General features: G+C 41.8%; 1 protein-coding gene across 1 annotated transcript in view; it reads right to left on the reverse strand.

Annotated features, from left to right (window-relative positions):
* The window catches only part of large2 (LARGE xylosyl- and glucuronyltransferase 2), an 80,013-nt gene that overhangs the window by 53,223 nt on the left and 1,809 nt on the right, over positions 1-24,981 (reverse strand). The window contains exons 2-3 of the mRNA XM_061963506.2: positions 11,306-11,479; positions 7,280-7,554 (exon numbers count right to left, since the gene is read on the reverse strand). Coding sequence (XP_061819490.1) covers positions 7,280-7,554; positions 11,306-11,405 — 375 coding nt within the window. The 5' untranslated portion in view covers positions 11,406-11,479. The remainder of the gene's footprint in view (positions 1-7,279; positions 7,555-11,305; positions 11,480-24,981) is intronic.

Here is a 24,981-nt window from a genome sequence, read left to right on the forward strand (position 1 = left end):
TCATCCGTGACAATAATGACATGGACAACAGGGAGGAGGTGAAACATCTGGTTGACTAGTGCAGAACCAACAACCTGGTCCTGAATGTCGACAAGACCAAGGAGATCATCGTCGACTTCAGGAGGCACCAGTCCAGCCACACTCCACTCTTCATTAACGGCACAGCAGTGGAGATCGTAAGCAGCACCAAGTTCCTGGGGGTGCAGATAATTGACAATATGACCTGGTCCCTACACACCGAAGCTCTTATAAAAAGAGCTCAGCAGCGTATGCACTTTTTGCGTCGGATGAAAAGAGCACAGCTCCCTCCCCCCATTCTCACTACTTTCTACAGAGGCACTATAGAGAGCCTACTGACCAACTGCATCTCTGTCTGGACTGGAGCCTGCAGTGCCTCAGACTGGAAGTCTCTCCAGAGAGTGGTGAGGACAACGGAGAAGATCATCAGGACTCCTCTTGCTCCTATCCAGGAAATCGCAAAAAGCCGCTGCCTGACCAGGGTTCAGAAAATCTGTAGAGACTTCTCCCACCCCCACCAGGGACTGTTTTCACAGCTGTACTCTCGAAAGAGGTTCCGCAGCCTCCGCAGCACAACCTCCAGGTTCTGTAACAGCTTCTTCCCTCAGGCCATAAGACTCTTGAACGCATCATAATTATCCCCTCAATTCCCCCCAAAAATGGATTATCTCACTGGAATATAAAGACCCTATTGCTCTTTTATCCTGCACTACAACGAGCTAATGCAATGACATTTTGTTCTTATCTGTACTGCAAAGTTCAAATTTGAATGACAATAAAAGGAAGTCTAAGTCTAAGTCTAATGTGTGTTGTCGATGTGAGATAAATACTGACAGTTGTTATTTATATATTGGTATTTACAGCTGAAATGGACCAAAAATAATTGCCTAACCCTCATGAATTCATCATTTACCGAGAGGACGACTTTCTGACTGTTGGACATTGCGGACAAAAGCCTGACTTTTTATAAACAATCCGGTACACTTTAATTTATAAACCATATCCTTTTGTATATGATTGATTTGTATTTCAGAAGAACTGTGACCTAATATTGTCTGTTTATTTACATGGTATCAGTATAGAAATGTAGTAAACCACTCCTCCAAACGTCATCAGCCTGATTTGTATAAACTAACCTAAACTGTGAAATGAAGTGGAAACACAAACCACATTTTCTACAGAAAGCTATATATCCAGAAACCAAAAGTTCCAGGAACTGGAAAAGGGCCTTTTGACACGCTCCGAAAAAAGGCACAGCAGAGGATGCACTTCCTGACTCAGCTCAAGAAGTTTAACCTTCCCCAGGAACTGCTGATCATGTTCAACACATCCATCATTCAATATTTATTGTGCACCTCTATCACTGCCTAGTTTGGATTTACAACCAAGCTGGACAGTCACAGACTGCAACGAAGAATTAGGACTGCAGAAAAGATCATCAGTGTCGACACTTCCCCTCATCCAGGACTTATACTGGTCCAGGGTCAGGAAACGGGCAGGTAACATCACAGCAAAGCCCTCAAACTCAGGTCACAAACTGTTCAAACTCCTCCCCTCCGGCGGGCGTTACAAATCACAGTACGCCAAAATAACCTGTCATAAATCAGTTTCTTATCAATCTGATGAAGGCTGTGCAATAACTCTGGAACTAATCTGCCACTGTAAATATTAATAATATTAATAATAATATCATGTTCACCTCATCTTCAATTTGCTTTGCTCTATTCACCACTGCATGATGATTTATACGCCTTTCACAAATTAGTTGTTTAGGTACTTATTTATATTTTTACTTAATCGTTAATATCAGTTTTTTACATTGAACAAGCGAGCCCAGCCTACCAAGTCAAATCCCTTGTATGTTAAACATACTTGGCCAGTAAAGCTGATTCTGATTCTTAAAATGTTACTGAACGTATATTCTACATCTTTATTTGCATCTTTATTTGCATCGTTTTGTTTTATTGGCCTGTTATCAAATGAGACTGCGTTCTCCAAAAAGGTCCTTACAATTATACGACAGCTTCATATAGTAGAATAAATTATGTCAGGTATTTGGTTCTAAATACTGAAATAAAATTGCTGTCACGACGTGGACTTTGGCGACGCAAGTTACTGCGTGGGTTGCTTTCCCTGGGTGCAAAATGACTTGACTAGACACGGCGTGAAGGTAAATACATGATTTAATTTAACACTAACAAAAAGTGTAAACAAAAGCCGCGCACAAGGCGGAGATACAAACTTAGCTATGAAAACAAAAACTAACACATGGACAGAAACTATGGACATAAAACAAAACTACACTTACTGTGACCTGAAAGAACAGCATGAACTATGAACAAGCATTGAAAGTCAGTAACCATGGCATGAAGTGAGCAATGTCGCCAGGCCGATTCCCTGGCAACTGTCGGCTTAAATAGTCGTGACATCATTAACACAGATGCGTGAGTCCAAACAAATAAGTAACCATGGTGACCAAACAAGGGAGCGTAAACAGGAACTAAAAGAGTCTTAAACAACCAGAAATAACAAAAAAAAACATGACCACAGAACATGACAATAGTGACTGTAGAGCGAACATCAAACTAATTATTTACCTAATTGTTGAACATTAATTTAATTTTAATTTAGCATACATAAATAATCGATACTTGGACGTTTGTCCGGATTAAGAATCCTCCACATCCCAGTCATTATGCATCCAGGAATCAATCGTTTCCCCACCCTTAGTGGGAAAGCAGCTTTGTTTTTGTTTTTTGACTCTGTATTAAAACGCATAAGTTATAAAAAAAAAAAATATGTACAAATGTATCAAACAGCAAAGACAAATGTCGTAATTACATTGAACAAAAATATAAACGCAACACTTTAGTTTTTGCTCCCATTTTTCATGAGTTGATCTCAAAGATCTAAAACTTTTACTATATACACAAAAGATTGATTCCTCCTAAATATTGTTCACAAATCTGTCTAAATCTGTGTTAGTGAGCATTTCTTCTTTGCCAAGATAATCCATCCTGCCTCATAGGTGTGGCATATTAAGATGTTGATTAAATAGCATGAATAATGCACTGGTGTGCCTTCGGCTGCCCACAATAAAAGACCACTCTGAAATGTGCAGTTTTGTCACACAGCCCATTGCCACAGATGTCGCAAGTTTTGAAGGAGCATACAGTCGACATGCTGACTGCAGGAATGTCCACCAGAGCTGTTGCCCATGAATTAAATGTTAATTTCTCTACCATAAGCCGCCTCCAAAGGGGTTTCAGAGAATTAGACAGTACACCCAACCAACCTCACAACCAAAGACCATGTGTAACCATACCAGCCCAGGACCTTCACATCCAGTAGGTGCAACTCCATTATCGTCTGAGACCGGCCACCCGAATAGCTGCTGCAACAAATGGTTTGCATAACCAAATAATTTCTGCACAAACCGTCTCAGGGAAGCTCATCTGCATGCTCATCTTCCTCATCGGGGTCTCGATCTGACTGCAGTTTGTTTTCGTAACCGACTTGAGTGGGCAAATGCTCATATTCGATGGCAACTGGCACGTTGGAGAGGTGTTCTCTTCACGGATGAATCCCGGTTTTCACTGTTCAGGGCAGATGGCAGACAGCGTGTGTGGCGTCGTGTGGTAGAGCAGTTTGCTGATGTCAACGTTGTGAATCGAGTGGCTCATGGTGGGTTTGGGGTTATGGTATGGGCAGGCGTATGTTATGGACAACGAACGCAAGTGCGTTTTATTGATGGCATTTTGAATGCACAGAGATACTGTGACAAGATCCTGAGGCCCATTGTTGTGCCATTCACCCAAGACCATCACCTCATGTTGCAGCATGACAATGCACAGCCCCATGTTGTAAAGATCTGTACACAATTCCTGGAAACTGAAAACATCCCAGTTCTTGCATGGCCAGCATAGTCACCGGACATGTCACCCATTGAGCATGTTTGAGATGCTGTGGATCGGCGTATACGACAGCGCGTTCCAGTTCATGCCAATATCCAGCAACTTTGCACAACCATTGAAGAGGAGTAAACCAACATGCCACAGGCCACAATCAACAACCTGATCAACTCTATGCGAAGGAGATGTGTTACACTGCGTGAGGCAAATGGTGGTCACACCAGATATAGACTGCTTTTCTGAGCCCCCACACCCCCACAGACCTCATTAAAGCATCCACACAAACAGGAAGAATTTCAACAGCACATATCTAAAGTCAAAACCATCCCCATCCACACAACTGTCTATGTCTACACACATACACATACATCTGCTGTCATGCCCATTTTGTCCAATCAGAAGACTGACAAAAGCAGCCACAGCTGTCTTGGTGGCATTACAACTATGGTATTATAATGTTTATTTTGATATACAGTACTAGACGTACAATGACATGTACATTATCTTTAAAAGCAGCCTGCACGTACACAGAGCCCTAGGACATTGCGTATCTTTTTTTTTTCCGTGTTTAAAGAGCATGCACGCCTGTGCTGCTGAAACCCAACACTTAGAATTATAACATGTTCAGCACCAAGGTGATGTATTACATGTGCAGTGAAGTGTACATTATTTCTAAAATCAGCACGCACTAACGAAACCCTTTTGCATTATTAAGTGCCTATATCAGGGGTCCCCAAAGTTTTTGACTCGGGGGCCGCATTGGGTTAAAAAAATTTGGCCGGGGGCCAGGCTGTATGTTTATATATATATATATATATATATATATATATATGTATATATATATATATATATATATATATATATATATATATATATATATATATATACATATATATATATTTATATATATATATAATCCGTTTTGTCATTTAACATCAATTAACTTTGATGTTCATCAACATTTAACATTGTCACGTTATTGATAGGAAAATTAATTTTTAGACAATATGGTTTGCCTGAGCGGCTAGGAGACACCAAGAGTAACAAGCGGTAGAAAATGGATTAGAAAGGAAAGATTTAAAAAATAAATAAATGAAAATTAAAAAAAATTAAAACTTTATTTTTTTACTTGGGACTTTCTGTGGGCCGGATTTTGGATGCTGGGGGGCCGGATCCGGCCCGCGGGCCGTAGTTTGGGGACCACTGGCCTATATAAAGCACTTGAGCACAAAACTCTTGTGGAATTATAAAGCAGTTAATCATGGATATAGTGATATAGTACATGTGCAATGAAGTGTATATTGTCTTTAACATCAGTACACATTAGGAGGATGCTACATCATGCTTTTTTTAGTTGCTTGGTCGCTTTTTACACGCGTGTAAGGTCGCGCCAAGCTCCATCTAATGGAAACAAATGGAAGCAACAGACGTAACATAACTTCATGATTTGTTGTTAAATAAAACATTACGTAATGTTGAATCTTTCTTATGACACAGAGCTAAAAGTATTGCTTGTCTCATCAGCTGGAGGTTTGACAGCAATAGTATCCAAACAGCTGACTGTCATTAGCGCATTATGATGTGTCTTTTTGATCAATGTAGCTAAGCAGATAGATTTGGAACTCTACGCTTCGGCCAGTGTTTGCAAAAGTCTGCATTTTTACGGACAAAAGTATGCGTTTGCACATGGACAAAATGTGGGATGGATTATCTTGGCAAAGAAGAAGTGCTCATAACACAGATTTACACAGATTTGTGAACAATATTTGAGAGGAATAGGTGTTTTGTGTATATCAAGTTTTCAATCTTTGAGTTCAACTCAGAAAAATTAAAAATGAAAAATGGGAGCAAAAACAAGTGTTGTGTTTATATTTTTGTTCAGGACATTTATCTTTAAAGTAAGGTGTGGCCTAAGGCAGTTACAATGTACCAGTGGTGGGCCGTCAGAGCCAGCAGACCTTCTCTGCTTGCCTAACATAACCATAATTTTTTTTAATCTACTTTCCCTTAATATCTAAAAGTATTCATTTTCTCTTCATGTCATATTATGCTCCTTTCAGTGCTGTTGTTTTTAGGTTAGAGTTTGTATCCAATCAGAATTAAGCTAGCATATGTTGCCATCCTTCAGAATCAACAATGCGGGCATCTGTGCACTGTAATTGAACCGGCACATACAGTTGATAGATAATTGCGATAGCCAATCAGATCACAAGTTGTTGTCAGTAAGGCCTTCTAGCTGGCCTCACATTGAACGTGACATTTACGCGTCCTGCGATTGGATACTCACTTGAGAATCACTAGTGAGTATGTAACCATAAGTTGTGAGTTGCGAGAGCAGGAAGTGCTATCCAAATCAACAGAGCCGCACCGTAACCACACTTGGCTCACAGAGAAACCTGATATCTATCCGCTTTTTTAAATCCGCGATGGCCGAAGAAGAGCAAAACGTTGATTAGGTTGCAGATATATACTTGCAAGGCCATATTCAAGAAGGACATTTCAAGAGAAGCTCGATCTCGTGAGACAAGGTCAGCCGACCCTTGAGCTAGCTAGCCTGTGCCAGCCGGTGAAATGGTCTGTCCACCGCTTCCAATCGAATCAACCCCTGGCTTACTGCTTCCGATGGGTGCTGCAAATTGTGAGTTCAAATATTTTTATTTCATTATTTTCTCACGTTTAATGTTTTGTACAATTATTTTCATTTTGACAGTACAACGTAAAGATTTGTTTTAATTACTGATGCGGGTTTTTGATTTTTAAATGCACTGGAAAATAAAGTTGATTCAATGCCCAGTTGTGCGCAAGTGTGTTTCTGTATGGTATTCCTGCAGCCGTGGTCATGCAGCATCATAAATTATGGTATTATGAGAGGTATTTTTAAAGTTAGACTAATTAGGACATCAATGAAGGCCTAGGTGTGAAATGTGCGGCCCGCCACTGCAATTTACTATGTATACAACAAATAATGTGACATTACATTACAAAAAACATGTTTTTGTCCAACAAAGTAATGATGGCAACACCCAGATGAAATCTTGGCCAATGATATTAATCATAAGCTTGGTTTTACTGAAACCATTCACATCTTTTAAAATCTTTTTTTTGGAGTTTAAAGTCTGTACTTTTGACACAAGTTCAAAAGGAGCGTTGCATTACTGTGTCACTATGCTGCTCCACCGTAAATCTGGCACAGAAATTTTACAGTCATACTCCAAAAGAGCATAATCACTGAAGAAACAACACCTGTTTTATCGGTATAATTCAGAACTTGTATGTGATTGAAGTCTGCTATACATTTTGCGTGATGCATTACAGTATATTACATAAATAAAATAGTAGTGTTTCCTGACCTCACACTTTTGAACGGTGGGCAATCTTGCACAGTCCGTGTGGTTGTTCTTGTCCTCTGCTGTGTTGTATCCATCCTTCGATCCTGTGTCAGCAGAGGCCCCCCACTGTTGGTTGCCAGAGTTTCCCTCACCTGTCTGTGATTGGCTAAGCTGTAGTTTGATCCGTCTGTTTTCTTCCTCCACTTCTCGAACCCGTGCCTCAAGGACAGCTCGTTCCAGGACTGGAGATACAGGTGTGTCCGTCATACAGCGAGGAATTAAAATGGAGTGATCATCTGTGGAAGGGCGCATAAAAATATTTAAATATGTTTCTGTTTGTGCAGTGTCTCCTCCCCAGATTGTGTTACTTCTAGTGATGGGTGTAACAGGTCACACTTGCAGCAGCTCTGCAATTTGTTATCATCATATACTGCTCTTATATCTTTTCTGGTTTGGAATTATTGATCTTAACTGCATCTTTGTGTCTTGCCCTGTTATTTCATCCGAGCTGCCCCTTTTTCGCTTTTGAGCTAGGTTTTTTTTGGTCACTTAGAATAGAATAGGATAGGATAGACTTTTATATATCCCACAATTACGTTGTTGCAGTGCAGGTTTTTACAAACAGTAACAGCTAGAAGTCAAGCGTAATGATAAAAAGCAGGTAAGTAATAAATACTACATATTGCTTACAATATGTATAGATAGAAGATAAAATACAACAAAAAAAACACTGACATCTGTATTGCACACTACGAAAAAAAACATTGTTGGAGATCTTCTACCAGTCGGTGGTAGGCAGTGCACTGTACATTTCAGTGGTGTGCTGGGGGTGGAGCACAGGCAAATTGAATATTGGTTGGATGGAAAAACTGATCCGTATAACGGGACAAGCTATTAGCATGCAGTTAGTTTGTAACAGTGAGATACAGGAGGTCACTGGACAAACTAACCCAATCCTGCCCATCCACTCATCAGACAATAGAGGAGAAGTGGAGCTCATTCTCCAAAATACTTCTGTAGCTCCACTCCCACAGTGAACGATACAGGACTTCAATCATTCCACACTCCTTACTGTACGATACCTCATCATTCTGTAACAGATAACATTGGTTTATTAATGCTATTACTTGCTCAACATTATCACATCTTTCTTTGTACAGCGTAATTTATGTTGTATTTATTTATTTTTTGTTATTTTTATTTATTCTTATTTATCCTGTCTATTTGTAATTATGTTGTATTGTATTTGTGCCCGTAGTGTAACTAAGAAGGTAGAGAGCAATTATCCAGAAACTTGAGGGTTCCTGGTACGAATCCAGCTTCGACCATCCTTGTCACGGTTGTTGTGTATTTGGGCAAGACACTTCGCCCTCCTTGCTCCCAGTCACTGCTGTATGACTGTGAATGAATATATGGTGGCGGTAGGAAAGGCTGTGCTGTAGGCGCACATTAGCAGCCTTGTTTCTGTCAGTCAACCCCAGGCAGCTGTGGCTACAAATTTAGCTTACCACCAATATGGTGTGATGTGGAATGAATGAATGATGATCCTTCAATTTTCACTGCAAGCGATATGAGTGTCTTCGCCGCAACAGACAGGTGCATAGTCCACATCACTGCCGACGACGCACTGATCTGCCTGTTGATTTTATGATCCGCTCTTCACTCCTTCGTGAACAATACCCCTAGGTAGTAGAACTCCATTTTGGGAAGGATCTCGTCCGCAACCCAAAGATGACACTCCACCCTTTTCCGGGTGAGAACCATGGCCTCTGACGTGGAGGCGCAGATTTTCATCACACTCAGCTGCAAACAGATCCAATCAGAGTTGAAAATCCCGGCTCGATGAAGCCAGCAGGATCACATCTTCTGCAAAAAGTAGAGACCTAACCCTGCAGCCTCCAAAGCAGATCCCCTTAATGTACTGACTGCGCTTGGAAATGATTCATTAAAGTTATGAATAGAATCGGTGGGCAGCCCTGACCTAGTCCAACCCTTACTTAAAACGGATTCGACTTACTCCCGCAGTGCGGACTAAACTTTGACACTGATCATACAGGGAGCGGACCACCGCAATCAAACTGTTCGATGCCCCATATTCCTGGTGCACTCCCCCAAGTCTATAATCACTGATTGGTCAAACTCCCATGCACCCTGAAAAACTGTGCCGCGAGTTAAAGAACATATGAGCACACATTAAGATATACAAAACTCAAGACTTTCAACGCGAGGGTGGGGCGGGCATTCAGCTCGAAGCTGCACCCACCAGGGGCTCTGCTTCATACCGCATGAGGTTAAGCGGCAAATGTGTGGGATTAGGGTGGGTTGTATGCATGCTTATCTGTATCATAATAGTTCATGGAAGCGTGGGTGTCCATAAATCTGGAAGTCGTCCCAAACGGCCTTGGCGTCATTTCGTACAGTGACATTGCAATAACACAGTTGGTTGATTTTGAGGCATCCAACAACTAGTCCAACAGACTCAAACATCCCACGTGTCTTTGAAGGAGGCGGGGAGTGTTTTAGAGCGGCTTTCGCTGCAGTGGTCAAACTGGGTGTTTTTTTAGAATGGAATTGTAGATCAGGATTGTTTTGAATAGAGCAAGCAGACACATTCCAACAGATGTATCTACTTTAGTTGTCAGTTTTGGCTCTCAAATGGATCATCATTTCTGCCTTGCAAAAGGAAGGCTTCTCGAAGATGTAATCCAGTTTACGATTGCCCTCAGCTCTGCCCATCCTATCAAACATTTGTGGCAGCTTTGGGGTACCTTGAATGGCTGCCGGCATATTCCGAAGCAACAATCACTATTTCTGCCAACAAAAAATTAAGAATACTATCACTAATCACGGCAGCCTTCATGACAGCCAACAACAACTATTTTGGGACAAATGAAGATCGAGAACTTCATCTTTTTTAGCTTGAATGTATGAAGGATGAACTACAAATTTCAAAAGATGGGTGTTAAGCAGATCCAGCTCGAGGGAAACCCTAAACTAAACCATCATGCAGTACTATTGCTAAGTGCTAGGCAGGAAAAAAAATACAAACAGAACAAAACATTGACTTACAATCTTCGCTTTCACTGGGATGCTGACGGCTGCACAAGATATGTACTCCCTGTTCAGCTGGTAAATTCAGCATAATCTTCACTATTCAGGTAAAAAATGCTGGGATAAAATGATTAATTTACCACTCCTATCAATTAGCAACTCCCAGCTATGTCTTCCAGTCTAAGTTAAATAAATAAATAAATGGGTTGTACTTGTATAGCACTTTTCTACCTTTAAGGTACTCAAAGCACTTTGACACTACTTCCACATTTACCCATTCACACACACATTCACACACTGATGGAGGGATCTGCCATGCAAGGCGCTAACCAGCACCCATCAGGAGCAAGGGTGAAGTGTCTTGCTCAGGACACAACAGACATGACGAGGTTGGTACTAGGTGGGGATTGAACCAGGGACCCTCGGGTTGCGCACGGCTACTCTTCCACTGCGCCACGCCGTCCCAAGTTGAATTTCAAAGTTGACTAACTTTTGACTTATGGCCACAACCTTCTACTTAACTGGTGTGAGGCGTAATTTCTGATCTAGCATTAGCTTTTCAAAACTCAGAGTCGATTCAACAGCAGGAGTGGTAGTTCAGTAGCTAGCTTGCTTCATGCTAGTGGCCAAAGAAGTAGTGTGAGTGTCTCTGCGAGCAAGGCGCTGCGTTACCAAAAGTAATTCTTCTGTGTTAGCTCTTAAAATAGCAACATCGCTATAGCCTGGTGAATATGCAGGTCACAGCATGTAAATGGAGAGCTGCTGGTGGTTTAGGTGACCTTGTCAGCCAATTCTTGCTATCAGGTTTTTCTCGATTTAAAATGCACAGAAAAGAGAAAGACGTGTGTTCTTGTCTCACATAAGGATTGTATATGATGGCGTGAAAAAAAGGTCAGCTCCCAATTTACTCAACCGTGAGCATCATCAGCATCTAAATCAGAGTTCATGTATGTAGTAGTGTGTATGTAGTACTTCTCCTTGTTCCTTGGTACTTACTTTCAATATTTCCAGACAGCAGGTAGAGCCAGGTGAGCAGCAGAACAGCTGTTAGAGACGCCACTAAAAGCTTTAGACGTCCACGACACAGCAGGTTCATGATGGGATGGCGACAGAGAGCGTTGAGGAATAAAGGTGTGGAAGGAAGCTCAGGTAGAACGAAACATCCTCACACTGGGGAGGACAACAAGAGAATTGTATTGTTGGTATTATTCTGTCTTCTACATGTATTTAATTTATAGCTTTTTACATGTAGGGTCTTAAAGGATTTGGGAGACTAGCTTAACCCACCAGGCACAAGACATTGAAACAATTGTTGGTTATACATACTTGTCCTTTAAACCTTACTTTGAAAAACATTGCAAAGTAGTTTGAGACAACATTGATGTTTAACATTGGATAATTTTTCTTGGGTTGGGAAATTACCAAAATTTAATGGTCAAATAAATGTCAGAACCAGACATTAAATAAACGTCTTGAAATAGCATTTTGTTTCAAAGTTGTATTGGTGTTGTAGAATATTAGTTGAGATATGTCCAAAATTCAATGGACAAATCAACGCCAGAGCCCAACATTGATTAAATGTCGTCAAAAAGCATGTTGCTTCAATGTCATGTTTTAGTTGCTCAATGTCAGGACCTAATTCAATAAGTTTCCAATGTTGTTTCAATGTTTTGTACCTGCTGGGAAAACAGTCTAAATACAATAAAGTAATCCAAATTCATCACAAGAAAACACCATAAATCAAAATATCAACTACAAGTAGGAAATTAATCAATCAATAAAAAAGATAGAAGTTGTATCTTTTGGAAGCAAAGTTGTTTATAACAATATTATTGGAGACCTGTCCTCCAATCAGAAGAAGCAATGAACATTACACCACAAGCAAGACATTTGTTTGCACATTCTCTGTTTTCTACATATGTTGCGGGTTTTGTTGCAATATTTCTGCCAATTTGAGGACTTTTTCTTATTTTTTAATGTATACTTTGTATTTTGATTGAAATTCTGGTCAACTTGAAATTCCGTAAAAATAAAGTGTTTGTTTATTTTTTAAAAATCTGTGTGTTCAATGTTTTAAGAACCAGTTCAAGCACAAACACGAGGACTGTCCCAATACAACTTTTTCACTTCTGATACGATACCGATATTGGAGCCTTGAGTATTGGCCGATACAATTATTAGTCCGATACAATATTGGTATTATTCATACATACTTTTATTTTGTCATGTGGAATGCTAGAAACAGCTTGATCAAGTGAGATTACCTAGAGAACAATGGCACTCTGCAACGGACTTTGGCTGTCTGTAATTTTAAGTGGACTTTTATTTTTGGCGACACTTAGTGGCCACAATAATTAAGCTCACAACACAGTGAGTTTAATGATGCAAACACGTTTGTTAAAGGATACTTACTGATCAATTAATCAACCAAAGTTTACTTATATATCCCTTAATCACAAGTGCCTCAAAGTGCTTCACAAACCACAACAACATCCCCGGATTTGAACCCACACCATCTAATGCACTTCTTCCCTGTGGACTTTGTATCTGTAAGTATTATGCAACTATAATTATTTAACACTTGTTTATATTGACAAAGGTGATGCTTTAGACTGCAATGTTGTTCAATTAAGGAACTGTGTTATGTATGTCTAGCTTGTGTGTTATTGTGTGTTTAGCTGTTGTGTAGCTGCTAGCTCCTAGTAGCCTATTGCCTACCATGTTTAACTTTTGTAAATGACTTGACCAAAACACAAGAAAAGACCAACTTTGTGTGCCTTTCGGAGCTTTGTACAAATAAACACGCTGCAGGATTGCTTGTACTGGAGAGCTTATATCATACATTTTAGATCAGTGGTTCTTAACCTGGGTTCGATCGAACCCTAGGGGTTCGGTGAGTCGGGCTCAGGGGTTCGGCGGAGGTCAAAACACACCTGACTCATTGTGTAAATAAAACTTTCTCCCTATTGGCGTATTACGGATATGGCAACAGCAGAAGTCACACTGATTTGCAGGTGTGTAATTTGTTGTGAGTTTATGCACTGTGTTGGTTTTGTACTTTGAACAAGGTGATGTTCATGCACAGTTCATTTTGTGCACCAGTAAAAAAACATGGTAACACTTTAGTATGGGGAACATATTCACCATTAATTAGTTGCTTATTAACATGCAAATTAGTAACATATTGGCTCTTAACTAGTCATTATTTAGTACTTATTAATTCCTTATTCGGCATGGCCTTATTATAACCCTAACCCTCTAACCCTGGCCCTAACCCTCTAACCCTAACCAAATAACTCTAAATTAAGTCTTTGTTACTTAGAATATGTTCCCCTAGTGTCCAACAAACTCTAAATTAAGTCTTTGTTACTTAGAATATGTTCCCCATACTAAAGTGTTACCAAAAACATATAACTTTGTCTTGAATTTGAAAAAAACAAAAAAACATTTTATTTTTCACTAAAGAAGGGTTCGGTGAATGCGCATATGAAACTGGTGGGGTTCGGTACCTCCAACAAGGTTAAGAACCACTGTTTTAGATGCAAACCGATATAATCCGATACTTGTTTTTTGCTGATAACAAACCGATATCAATATTGGATCAAGACACCCCTAAAACACAGTTTCAAAAGTACCAATTTTGTATGAGTATGCGGTAAAATGTCAACACTACACATAATTGCTCTACTTCTATCACAAATTCTTGCCAGGCCAGTCTCTTTCTCATCAGTCTTTCCAAATCAATTAAACTGTAACCGACTGAGAACCGGATCTAATACGAGACACTAAACAGTGTGTGTAAACTATAAAATTGTGTGTATTATAAATACTGTCTGTGTTGTGTCTGATTTACTAAGACTGTGTACAAATAATAAAAAGTGCAAAAGTGGTGCAGACCGCCATATTTAAATGAAGTTTTAGCATGTACTGCCGGCACTATGCGCCCATGGAAACACTCATTTACCTTCACATTCATGTTATTAGGCTCTCCAACCAGTGGGGTTTTGCAATGTTGAACAAGCATCACCAAATAGAATTTGTAACACTTTTTCTGCGTTATAGAATCGCATTGAAGACAACAAAAACTATTTTGAGCTCGCTGATGGCACGCTCTGGAGGGAGGTAGCTGACCATCACATCACCACAGCTCATTTGTGCATCTCCGATGATCCAAACACAATAAAATGCATATGCCACTATGTTTTTTTCATATAGGAGATATATTGCCCACAGGGGGGCTCTGACGGCATTAACTTGACTTCCATACATCCATTTTCTACCGCCTATTCCCTTCAGGGGCGCTGGAGCCTATCTCAGCTACAATCGGGCGGAAGACGGGGTACAATCTGGACAAGTCGCCACCTCATCTTGACTTGTGAAAAAGACAACGTTTTTTTCCTTGCAGGATGACAACTTTATTTTTTGTAGCAAGCAACACACAACAGTAACATCATCCCTGGCAAGCGATGGAGACACACACATCTCCCACAAATCAAGCCCTTGCCTCTCCGTATCAACTGGACGGCAGAGCTCGAGATGTTCTGCGGTGTTTACCTCAGTGTTTACTTTATCATATGATTACAGTATGCGCGGATTCGTGAGATCTCTTAAAAGTTTTGCGCTGAACAGAACAGCGTTGGGGATTACCGGACAGCGAATGGCGATTATGCACTGCGACTGTGACACGTCCTCTGGTAATATATTTCCTGAACTAAAAAACAAACAACTTTAAAAATTAAAAAAACAGCAGACACCAAAACACTTTAAATACATTTGTTTCAATAAGCCCCTTATAAGCCCCAGCATTTAAAAATGTATACAATGATATTGCTGAACAGACGATATATAATTTTATTTTTTTTGACAGCCCTTATTTGTTAGTCGGACAGAGCAGCAGCGCGGTCAACTCCTCTTTCATAGCCATTTCTGCCCAACTGCCAGTTTGAACGTCCTTTCTAGACGTTCTAAATATAGACTCAAAACAGCAGCTGTTGTACAGTTTTAGTCTTGACAAATCAAACTGAATGTGCTAATTTATTAAATGTGCATTTTCTTCTCCCAGTAGTGTGGGTGTTCTGATGATCAGCACATATTCTGCATATTCATGAAGACAAAAACACCTAAATGGATTTTGTAAACATAAGAGACACAATCCTCTGCGCACTAGCTTAGTAGATCAGCTTTGTGTGTGCTATCGAGTTTGCACTTGTTGTAATACATGCAAATCTTTAGTAGATCAAGCCTTTACTGTAATCATTACAATACTCTAAGCTCTCCTGGTTCATATTATCAATTGTGCGAATTACATATTTAAAGTTAAAGTACCAATGATTGTCACACACAAACACTGGGTGTGGCGAAATTATTCTCTGCATTTGACCCATCACCCTTACATATCTAATTATTCCTCCAAAGACTGGAATAACTTTACAGAGTCAGTAAAAGTTTAATCTGCTGCCTTTTTGTGTTCCTGACCCCTAATTACCAGAGGACGTGTCACAGTCGCAGTGCATAATCGCCATTCGCTGTCCGGTAATCCCCAACGCTGTTCTGTTCAGCGCAAAACTTTTAAGAGATCTCACGAATCCACGCGTACTGTAATCATATGATAAAGTAAACACTGAGGTAAACACCGCAGAACATCTCGAGCTCTGCCGTCCATCATGCCCACAGGGGGGCTCTGACGGCATTAACTTGACTTCCATACATCCATTTTCTACCGCCTATTCCCTTCAGGGGCGCTGGAGCCTATCTCAGCTACAATCGGGCGGAAGACGGGGTACAATCTGGACAAGTCGCCACCTCATCTTGACTTGTGAAAAAGACAACGTTTTTTTCCTTGCAGGATGACAACTTTATTTTTTGTAGCAAGCAACACACAACAGTAACATCATCCCTGGCAAGCGATGGAGACACACACATCTCCCACAAATCAAGCCCTTGCCTCTCGGTATCAACTGGCATTTGACACAGGACCCCCAAATGCACACATTGCTGTCCGGGAGATGCCTGTATAAGATTCTTTATATTGGACCTCCAGAAATCAGCATTTGGGTCAACAAAGTATAATTACGTCTGAAAACTTTTGACAAGTTGACTTCATGTCTGTCCCCGCCCATTAGGAAGTTTAAAAGCGTAAAACTTGATCCACCTTGAAGACGAATTTGTGTTTTGAAAATAAACCGTATAATTTATTTTGTGTATGTGCATAACTTCCTGTGGAACATAATAAGATTTAAACTAAATCGATCTACTATATTGCGGCGACCGGGAAAAATAGAAGCTCTGCATATATAAAACCAGTGAAGTTGGCATGTTGTGTAAATGGTAAATAAAACCAGAATACAATGATTTGCAAATCATTTTCAATCTATATTCAATTGAATAGACTGCAAAGACAAGATACTTAACGAACTAGAAAACTTGGTTATTTTTGCAAATATTAGCTCATTTGGAATTTGATGCCTGCAACATGTTTCAAAAAAGACTGAGAAAGTTCAGAAATGTTCTTCAAACACTTATTTGCAAAATCCCACAGGTGAACAGGCTAATTGGGAACAGGTGGGTGCCATGATTGGGTATAAAAGCAGCTTCCATGAAATGGTCAGTCAACAACAAACAAGGATGGGGCAAGGCTAACCACTTTGTGAACAAATGGGTGAGCAAATTGTCGAACAGTTTAAGAAAAACATTTCTCAATTAGCTATTGCAAGGAATTTAGGGATTTCACCATCTACGGTCCGTAATATCATCAAAAGGTTCAGAGCATCTGGAGAAATCACTGCACGTAATATTGAATGCCCGTGACATTGGATCCCTCAGGCGGTACGGCATCAAAAACCGACATCCGTGTGTAAAGGATATCACCACATGGGCTCAGGAACACTTCAGAAAACGACTGTCAGTAATTTCAATTTGTCGCTACATCTGTAAGTGCAAGTTAAAACTCTACTATGCAAAGCGAGTGGTAAAAATGCCCCTGTGCCAACTTTTTTGCAACGTGTTGTTGCCATTAAATTCTAAGTTAATGATTATTTGCAAAAAAAAATTACGTTTCTCAGTTTGAACATTAAATATCTTGTCTTTGCAGTTTATTCAATCGAATATAAAGGATTTGCAAATCATTGTATTCTGTTTTTATTTACGAATTACACAACGTGCCAGCTTCACTGGTTTTGGGTTTTGTATATAGCCCATGGTGTGACGACCGGGACGCATGGTGATGCGGGGTTTCGTTCTCCCAGGATGCAACGGACTTCGGACACAGCGTGAAGGTAAAATAAATGATTTATTTACCGGAATAAATTATACTGGAACAAAGAAAAGGGTGCTCATAGCACATAAGGCAAAAACTAAAAGAGCTAGCATGGGAGCTAGAAGGTAAAAAAGGAGTTTAGCGTGGAAGCTAACAGGTACAGAGCCAGAAGTCGTCAACTGTTGCATAAAAACAAACTACGAAGCAAGAACGAATGACAGGGAGGACAGGCTTAAATAATAATGTCAGTGATGACAAACAGGTGCGTGTCGGGAACAAACGCGGCAGGTGAAAATAATAAGCAGCCATGGCAACAAACTCAGGTGTACAATACAGGTACTCAAGGAGTCCAAAACTAACCAAAAACACAAGTATCTTGAAAACGTAAACAGAAAATATGATCCAGGCAGCGGATCATAACAGTACCCCCCCCCTTAAGGGACAGATTCCAGATGTCCCCTAGAAAAACTAAAACCCCCCCAACTATAACAAAGTTCAAGAGCCAAGGGAGGGTGGAGGGAGGATTTGGCGGAGGGTCGCCAGGTCACATGTCGAATCCACCGGGGACGAGTCAGGTGGCGGCGGAGAATGGAACGCCGCTGCCGGAGGCGAGGCGGGCGACCACGGAAAGGCCACATTTGTGGCTGCCGAGAAGGTGGGCGTGAGTGGCGCCAGAAGTTCAGCAGCCGGAGAGTTCTGCGACTACGTCTCGGGGGTCGCTGCTGTTTGCGCCACTGGCGTCCATACTCTAACCTCCGAGAGCGCCGCTTGCGCCGCCAGACCACCCGAGGTCGCTGAGACGACGAGGAGAGAGCAGACGTCACCGTGGAAGCAGGAGGAAGCGTCGTCGTCGCCTTGGAAACAGGAGGAAGCGTCGTCGTCGCCGTGGAAACAGGAGGAAGCGTCGTCGTCGCCGTGGAAACAGGAAGCGTCGTCGTCGCCGTGGAAACAGGAAGCGTCGTCGTCGCCGTGGAAGCAGGAAGCGTCGTCGTCGCCGTGGAAACAGGAAGCGTCGTCGTCGCCGTGGAAGCAGGAAGCGTCGTCGTCGCCGTGGAAGCAGGAAGCGTCGTCGCCGCCGTGGAAGCAGGAAGCGTCGTCGCCGTGGAAACAGGAAGCGTCGTCGCCGTGGAAACAGGAAGCGTCGTCGCCGTGAAAACAGAAGGCGTCGTCGCCGTGGAAACAGAAGACGTCGTCGCCGTGGAAACAGAAGGCGTCGTCGCCGTGGAAACAGAAGGCGTCGTCTCTGTCGGCGTGGGCGGAGCCAGAGGCGGAGCAGGCGGCTCGTCTGTCGGCGTGGGCGGAGCCAGAGGCGGAGCAGGCGGCTCGTCTGTCGGCGTGGGCGGAGCCAGAGGCGGAGCAGGCGGCTCGTCTGTCGGCGTGGGCGGAGCCAGAGGCGGAGCAGGCAACGGAGTATCTGCGAGTGGTGGATGTCTCAGCTGGGCTGCTGGGTTGGCCGTAGGGGAAATCATCACCTGCAGCGCGGTGAGAATACTTCCCAGCTGTCTCTCCAAAGCGTCAAGGCGGGCGTCTTGGCGTTCCGCCATGGCGTTGACGCAAGCCCCAAGAACGCCAAACTGTTCCTCCTGTTGTCCAAGTTGTTTGGCCTGTTGGTGCAATGCCCTTTTTACTTGGTCGGTCACTGCGGGGTCTTGTGTGCCTTGCAGCGATGGAGCAGGAGGTGGAGAGGATGGTGTTTGCAGGACCACCAGGGTTGATGGTGGCGTCAGAGTGGCAGGCGTCCGGGCTGTCGTTGTCGTGGAAACAGGTGCTGGTGCGGAAACCAGACTTGGAGTCGGTGCTGGTGTGGAAACCAGACTTGGAGCAGGTGCTGGGCGTGACTTTGGCGGAAGTGGCCTGGCCGGGGGTTGCGGCTTAGCATGCCGAATGTCTGGTGGCGGAGGCCGGCATGGAGTTTTGGGCTTGGCTGGGCGCAGCTGTGCCCGCCCACTAGCAAAGCACCCAGTACTAGCCCCCCCCTCAAGAAGCGGATCCCAGACGCGTCTTGTGCAGTCTGGAAAAGTCTTTAGGGGTGGGAGGGAGGAGGTGGGTAGGCTCCTCCCCTTTTGATTGTCCAAATTGACTATTCTGCACTTCAATAGTGGACTGTAGGGACGACCAGGAGGGAGAAAACAGAGGAGTGGGCGTAGCTTGAGCCATAGGGGGTGGGGCTTGAAAACCAGAATGTGACTGGTACTGACTAGACTTATTATTAACAAAAACGTCCTGATAGTATTTAATTGTTGAATTAAAGTCATTTGGAGGCGGCTGACAGAAAGAGGTGACTGAATTTAAAAAAATGTCTTCGTCTATGACGTCATCAGAAATAGACGAGAGCGCGTCATCAGGGGGCGTGTCGTTAAGGGGCGCCAATGGGATGACGTCATAGCTGCAGTCCCAGTGATTGACAGGCCAGTCGGATAACTCTTTGGAAAAGTGATCAGAATAATTACCAAATATTTGAGGAGGGGAATCCTGGGCTGCTTGTTGGTGGCTGTGTTCCGGAGGGAAGAATTGCGGGGGTGGCGCGTCTCTGTCGCAAGCTGAAGCCGTTTTGTGCGACTTCCGCCTTCGCTGACGCGTGCGAGCGGTTTGAGAGCGGACCTCCCCGGGCCAGATGGAGTCGATCGGGACCAGAACACCTCCAGGTCCCCAAATCATCTCGTCATCTGGATTGCAGCGGAGCGTCTCTGCCTCCATCGCTCGGAGGACCATCCACGCACCTTCTTCATCCACCTCCGTCATGCCCGATGCGAAATAACTTTTTGCTTGCTTCGTACTGTGACGACCGGGACGCATGGTGATGCGGGGTTTCGTTCTCCCAGGATGCAACGGACTTCGGACACAGTGTGAAGGTAAAATAAATGATTTATTTACCGGAATAAATTATACTGGAACAAAGAAAAGGGTGCTCATAGCACATAAGGCAAAAACTAAAAGAGCTAGCATGGGAGCTAGAAGGTAAAAAAGGAGTTTAGCGTGGAAGCTAACAGGTACAGAGCCAGAAGTCGTCAACTGTTGCATAAAAACAAACTACGAAGCAAGAACGAATGACAGGGAGGACAGGCTTAAATAATAATGTCAGTGATGACAAACAGGTGCGTGTCGGGAACAAACGCGGCAGGTGAAAATAATAAGCAGCCATGGCAACAAACTCAGGTGTACAAAACAGGTACTCAAGGAGTCCAAAACTAACCAAAAACACAAGTATCTTGAAAACGTAAACAGAAAAAATGATCCAGGCAGCGGATCATAACACATGGATCCAGAAACGGAAAGACCATGGCGGTGTCGTACCACAGAGTCCACCTGTGTGGCGATTCCTGTGAAAATCAGGGGTCACCCTCTGACTAAGCAAACTCCATTCGATTATCAATTCTGCTTCCCTAACAAATCTCCTATTCTCATCCTGAGTCACTAGGTGGGATTCCATCACCGAATCGTTGAAAGAACTATCAGGACTCAACTGTTGAAAAGAGACAATGTCCATGTTTGGACGCCCCCTGGTGAGTGGCAGCTTACATCGCATATGTGAAGACATGCCTTTGCATCTGAACATTGTAAGGTGAGAGAAAAGGTATAAGACAAAACAAAGTCAACTTCCAGACACTAAAGAGGAAACAGTATTTAAAGCAGGAAGACCTTGGCCCTCTCTCTCTTAGAGGAAGCAAAGTACCACCAGAATAAACCTCTCGACACCACACCAACACGCTTTCAGTGGACTAAAACTAAGTCAAAGGCCACAAGTCTAGGTGTATCAGTTCACCATTCTCGTGGTTCTGTACGTACCTCGGTTTTAAGTCCATGGTTCACTTTGGGTGTAGTAAGAAAACAAAATGTAAAACATGAAACTAGCTTTGTGCAAAAAACTTGAATTATTGTTTTAATTAAACTGCTAGCAGCAATGGTTAGTTTCGATTAATCTTTACATTAAACTCGAAATGAGAAAAAAATTATAAATTTTACTAGCGCTGTCAAATGATTCATTGTTTGATTTAGATTAATCAAACTTTTGGATTTTGATGAATTGCAATCCATCACAGTCGCTACAGAAATGTTTCATAACTTAGATAGTATTTTAAACTTAACTTGCTTCGATGAAATAATTAAATGTTGGTTTTAACTAGTCCCATCGGGGTGTATTTTGAAGCAAAATTGACCACCATTTGGAGTCTCCTTACTTATTTTTGCACTAGCATATGCATTGACCTGTTAACTGACCGTATAACAACTTGCACCTTTCAAGTGACCATCAGCAGCTTAGATAAAGAACCATGCGCATTCAAAATAAATTGTGATTATTCTGTTTATACATGAATAATACACAATTTACATGATTAATCACACTTTAACTTTGTGAGCCCCTATTACTTGTATTACGACACGTGACTTCTTCCCCGAAGTGAGAAAAAAAGTGGTGGTAAACCAAGCCAAGGTGGTTGCTTTGCAGCAAAAAGCGTGCAAACTATCGGAGTACGCAAGAGGCCTCGATCTTCCTGAAAAAAGCAGATACGAGCAAAAAATGAAAACTATGCAATGGAATTGGTCACAAGGCTCTCCCGGATAAATATGCATAATTTTTGCTCGGGTTAGGTTGCATTTCATGATTTAACTTCGAGTCCACATCCATCTTTGTTTGTTGCAGGCGCTGGTGATGAGTACGCAGGTTTTTCCCTGTCTTTATCAAAGTTTAACTATAGGTGTCAACATTGTGTATGCACTGAAAGCTTCTTTTATGATTGCTGCCTTTGGTAAAAACTTTACTCTTTTAGGCTTTGCTCACATTTGATTTATTTTATTTAGACTCACAGAGTTGGTGCTTTACAAAACATTCGTAGCAAACGTGTTTAAGAAATACAAATAATATCAAGATAATACTTAAAGGGGCTGCTTGCATCATTTACACAGATGCACGGTGACACAGAGGTTTGCGTGTGCCTCACAATAAGGTCCTGGCTGTGTGGGTTCCCTCCGGCTTCCTCCCACCTCCAAAGACATGCACCTGGGGATGGGTTGATTGGCAACACTAAATTGGCCCTAGTGTGTGATTGTGAGTGTGAATGTTGTCTGTCTATCTGTGTTGGCCCTGCGAGGAGATGGCGACTTGTCCATGGTTTACCCCGCCTTCCACCGAGTGCGGTTCACACTCACATTCACACACTAGGGTTAATTTAGTGTTGCCAATCAACCTATCCCCAGGTGCATGTCTTTGGAGGTGGGAGGAAGCCGGAGTACCCGGAGGGAACCCACGCAGTCACGGGGAGAACATGTAAACTCCATACAGAAAGACTCGAACCCAGGACCTTTGTATTGTGAGGCACATGCACTAATCCCTGTCTCACCGTGCTGCCCTGCTGATAAAATGATTATTTAATTCCAAAACGCAAGGCAAAATACAAAACTTAGATACGATACTAAGCATGGAATGAACCTCAAGAGTAGCTTGAGGCTTACTTAGTATAGTGAGACAAATGACCTGCAATGAAGGTAAACAGTCAAAATGATAATAGAATGTACTTAAACAGTCACGTAGAGCGAACGACGAACCCGCGCTGAGTAAACGGCGACACGGGTATTTAAAGGGGCGTGGTTAGTGACAAAAACAGCTGGTGGGGACACTAATCACTAAATCAGTGCACCTAGTAACAAGAAATAAACAAAACAGTGCTAGAAACAGAACCAGACTAAAACATAGGAAAAGGCTACCAAACATAAAAAAAGACATGACCCAGGCAAACTTGTGCATTCTTCGACTCTTCTCCCTTGGACTGAGTGCTTGCTACTTTTCTCGTCGTCGTTTCCTAAAATCTTGCACTCTTCCGCCTTTCTTGACTACCTGTCAAGGATATCTGAATAAATGATTATCTTTTTCTCAATTTGAACGGTTCGTTCCGCCAAAAAAACCTCAATTATACAGCATGTTTCTTTGCGAAAGGCCTAATGGCGCCTATAGTCGTATTTTGCCTTTCCCGAAGAAAAATGCCCTATGCTTGCGTTGTTTTAGGCTGTTGGAACCTTTCAAATCGCAAAGAGAATAAAAGTTTATTCAAAGTTCCTTGAGAGGTAATAAAGACGAGCAAAAGAGTGCAAGATTTTACGAAAAACAACAAGAAAAGTGGCACACACTCCAATCCAAGGGAGCAGATCGAGTCGAAGAACGCACAAGTTTGCAGTGATAACTTTGTTAAAGATTTGATTAATATATTTTATGTTTATTATTTCCCATTTAGGTATTATCTTGATATTATTTGTATTTCTTAAAACACATTTTTGCTACGAGGGTTTTGTAATCCACCAACACGGTGAGTCTAAATAAAAGAAAGCAAATGTGAGCAAAACCTAAAAGAGTTAAGCTTTTACCAGAGGCAGCAATCATAAATCAAGCTTTTTAGCATATAAACAATGTTAAGAGCTATAGTTATATTTTGATAAAGACGGAGAAAAACATGCGTACTCGTAAACGGTGTGTGCAACAAAAAGGCCACAATTACGGCAGTCGACGCAAAGTTAAATCATGAAATGCGAAATTAAATCATGAAATGCACCGAGCAAAAATTATGCATATTTATCTGGGAAAGTCTTGATAGCAATTTCCTTGACCCAGCCACACACAAAGAAGTTGTAGACCTCCTTGCTGTTTTGTCGTGTAGAATGACGTCTGGAGCACCAGATAGTTTGACATGTCTGGGAATGCAACCTACGGGGAATCTTTAGTATCACACGACAAATCTTTTTCTGGTAAGCGTATAGGGATAGATTCCATTGCATAATTTTATTTTTTGTTCTTATCTGCTTTTAGATAGATAGATAGATAGATCGATAGATATTCAAGACCTTTTATGGATTAGTTTAAACTTGGAGATGATGCCTAATTCTTGTTAGTAAAAGTGGATGCTTGGTTATTTCAACTATTGCAAGAATAGAAAGGTAAGAACAGAAAGACCACCACAGAATGTTTTAACGCTTGAATGTACCGCTTTACTTGATTGTTGTGCTACACTAACATTCCTTAGCTTTCACTGTTGCAGTAAACTAAAATCTTCCAATGTATTATTGGTGGATGTGATTCTTGCCAGGCATGAGTGAAAATGAATGAAAAGACCACACAACATTCATAAAGAACTTGGATGTTTACAAAAACTAAAACAAATATAGGCTTTGTTGTCTTTTCACTCGGGTTCAACCATGTCCTGTTCTTTGACACAAAATACAGTATTTCAACAGTACACACACTTAACTGACATAACTCTGGACTATGTACTACAGTGGTCGTACATGCAATCAAGCATCTGAACAAAATAGAACAAACTATTGTATTACCATTTTACAACATTGTCTTTCACCAATCACAACCAAACCAGTTTTCTCCTTTTAAAAACATACAGAAATGAAATTGTGTTTCCTTTCAAATGATAATGGT

This window comes from Nerophis lumbriciformis, linkage group LG06, assembly GCF_033978685.3.
Source record: "Nerophis lumbriciformis linkage group LG06, RoL_Nlum_v2.1, whole genome shotgun sequence".
Taxonomy (NCBI): Eukaryota; Metazoa; Chordata; class Actinopteri; order Syngnathiformes; family Syngnathidae; genus Nerophis; species Nerophis lumbriciformis.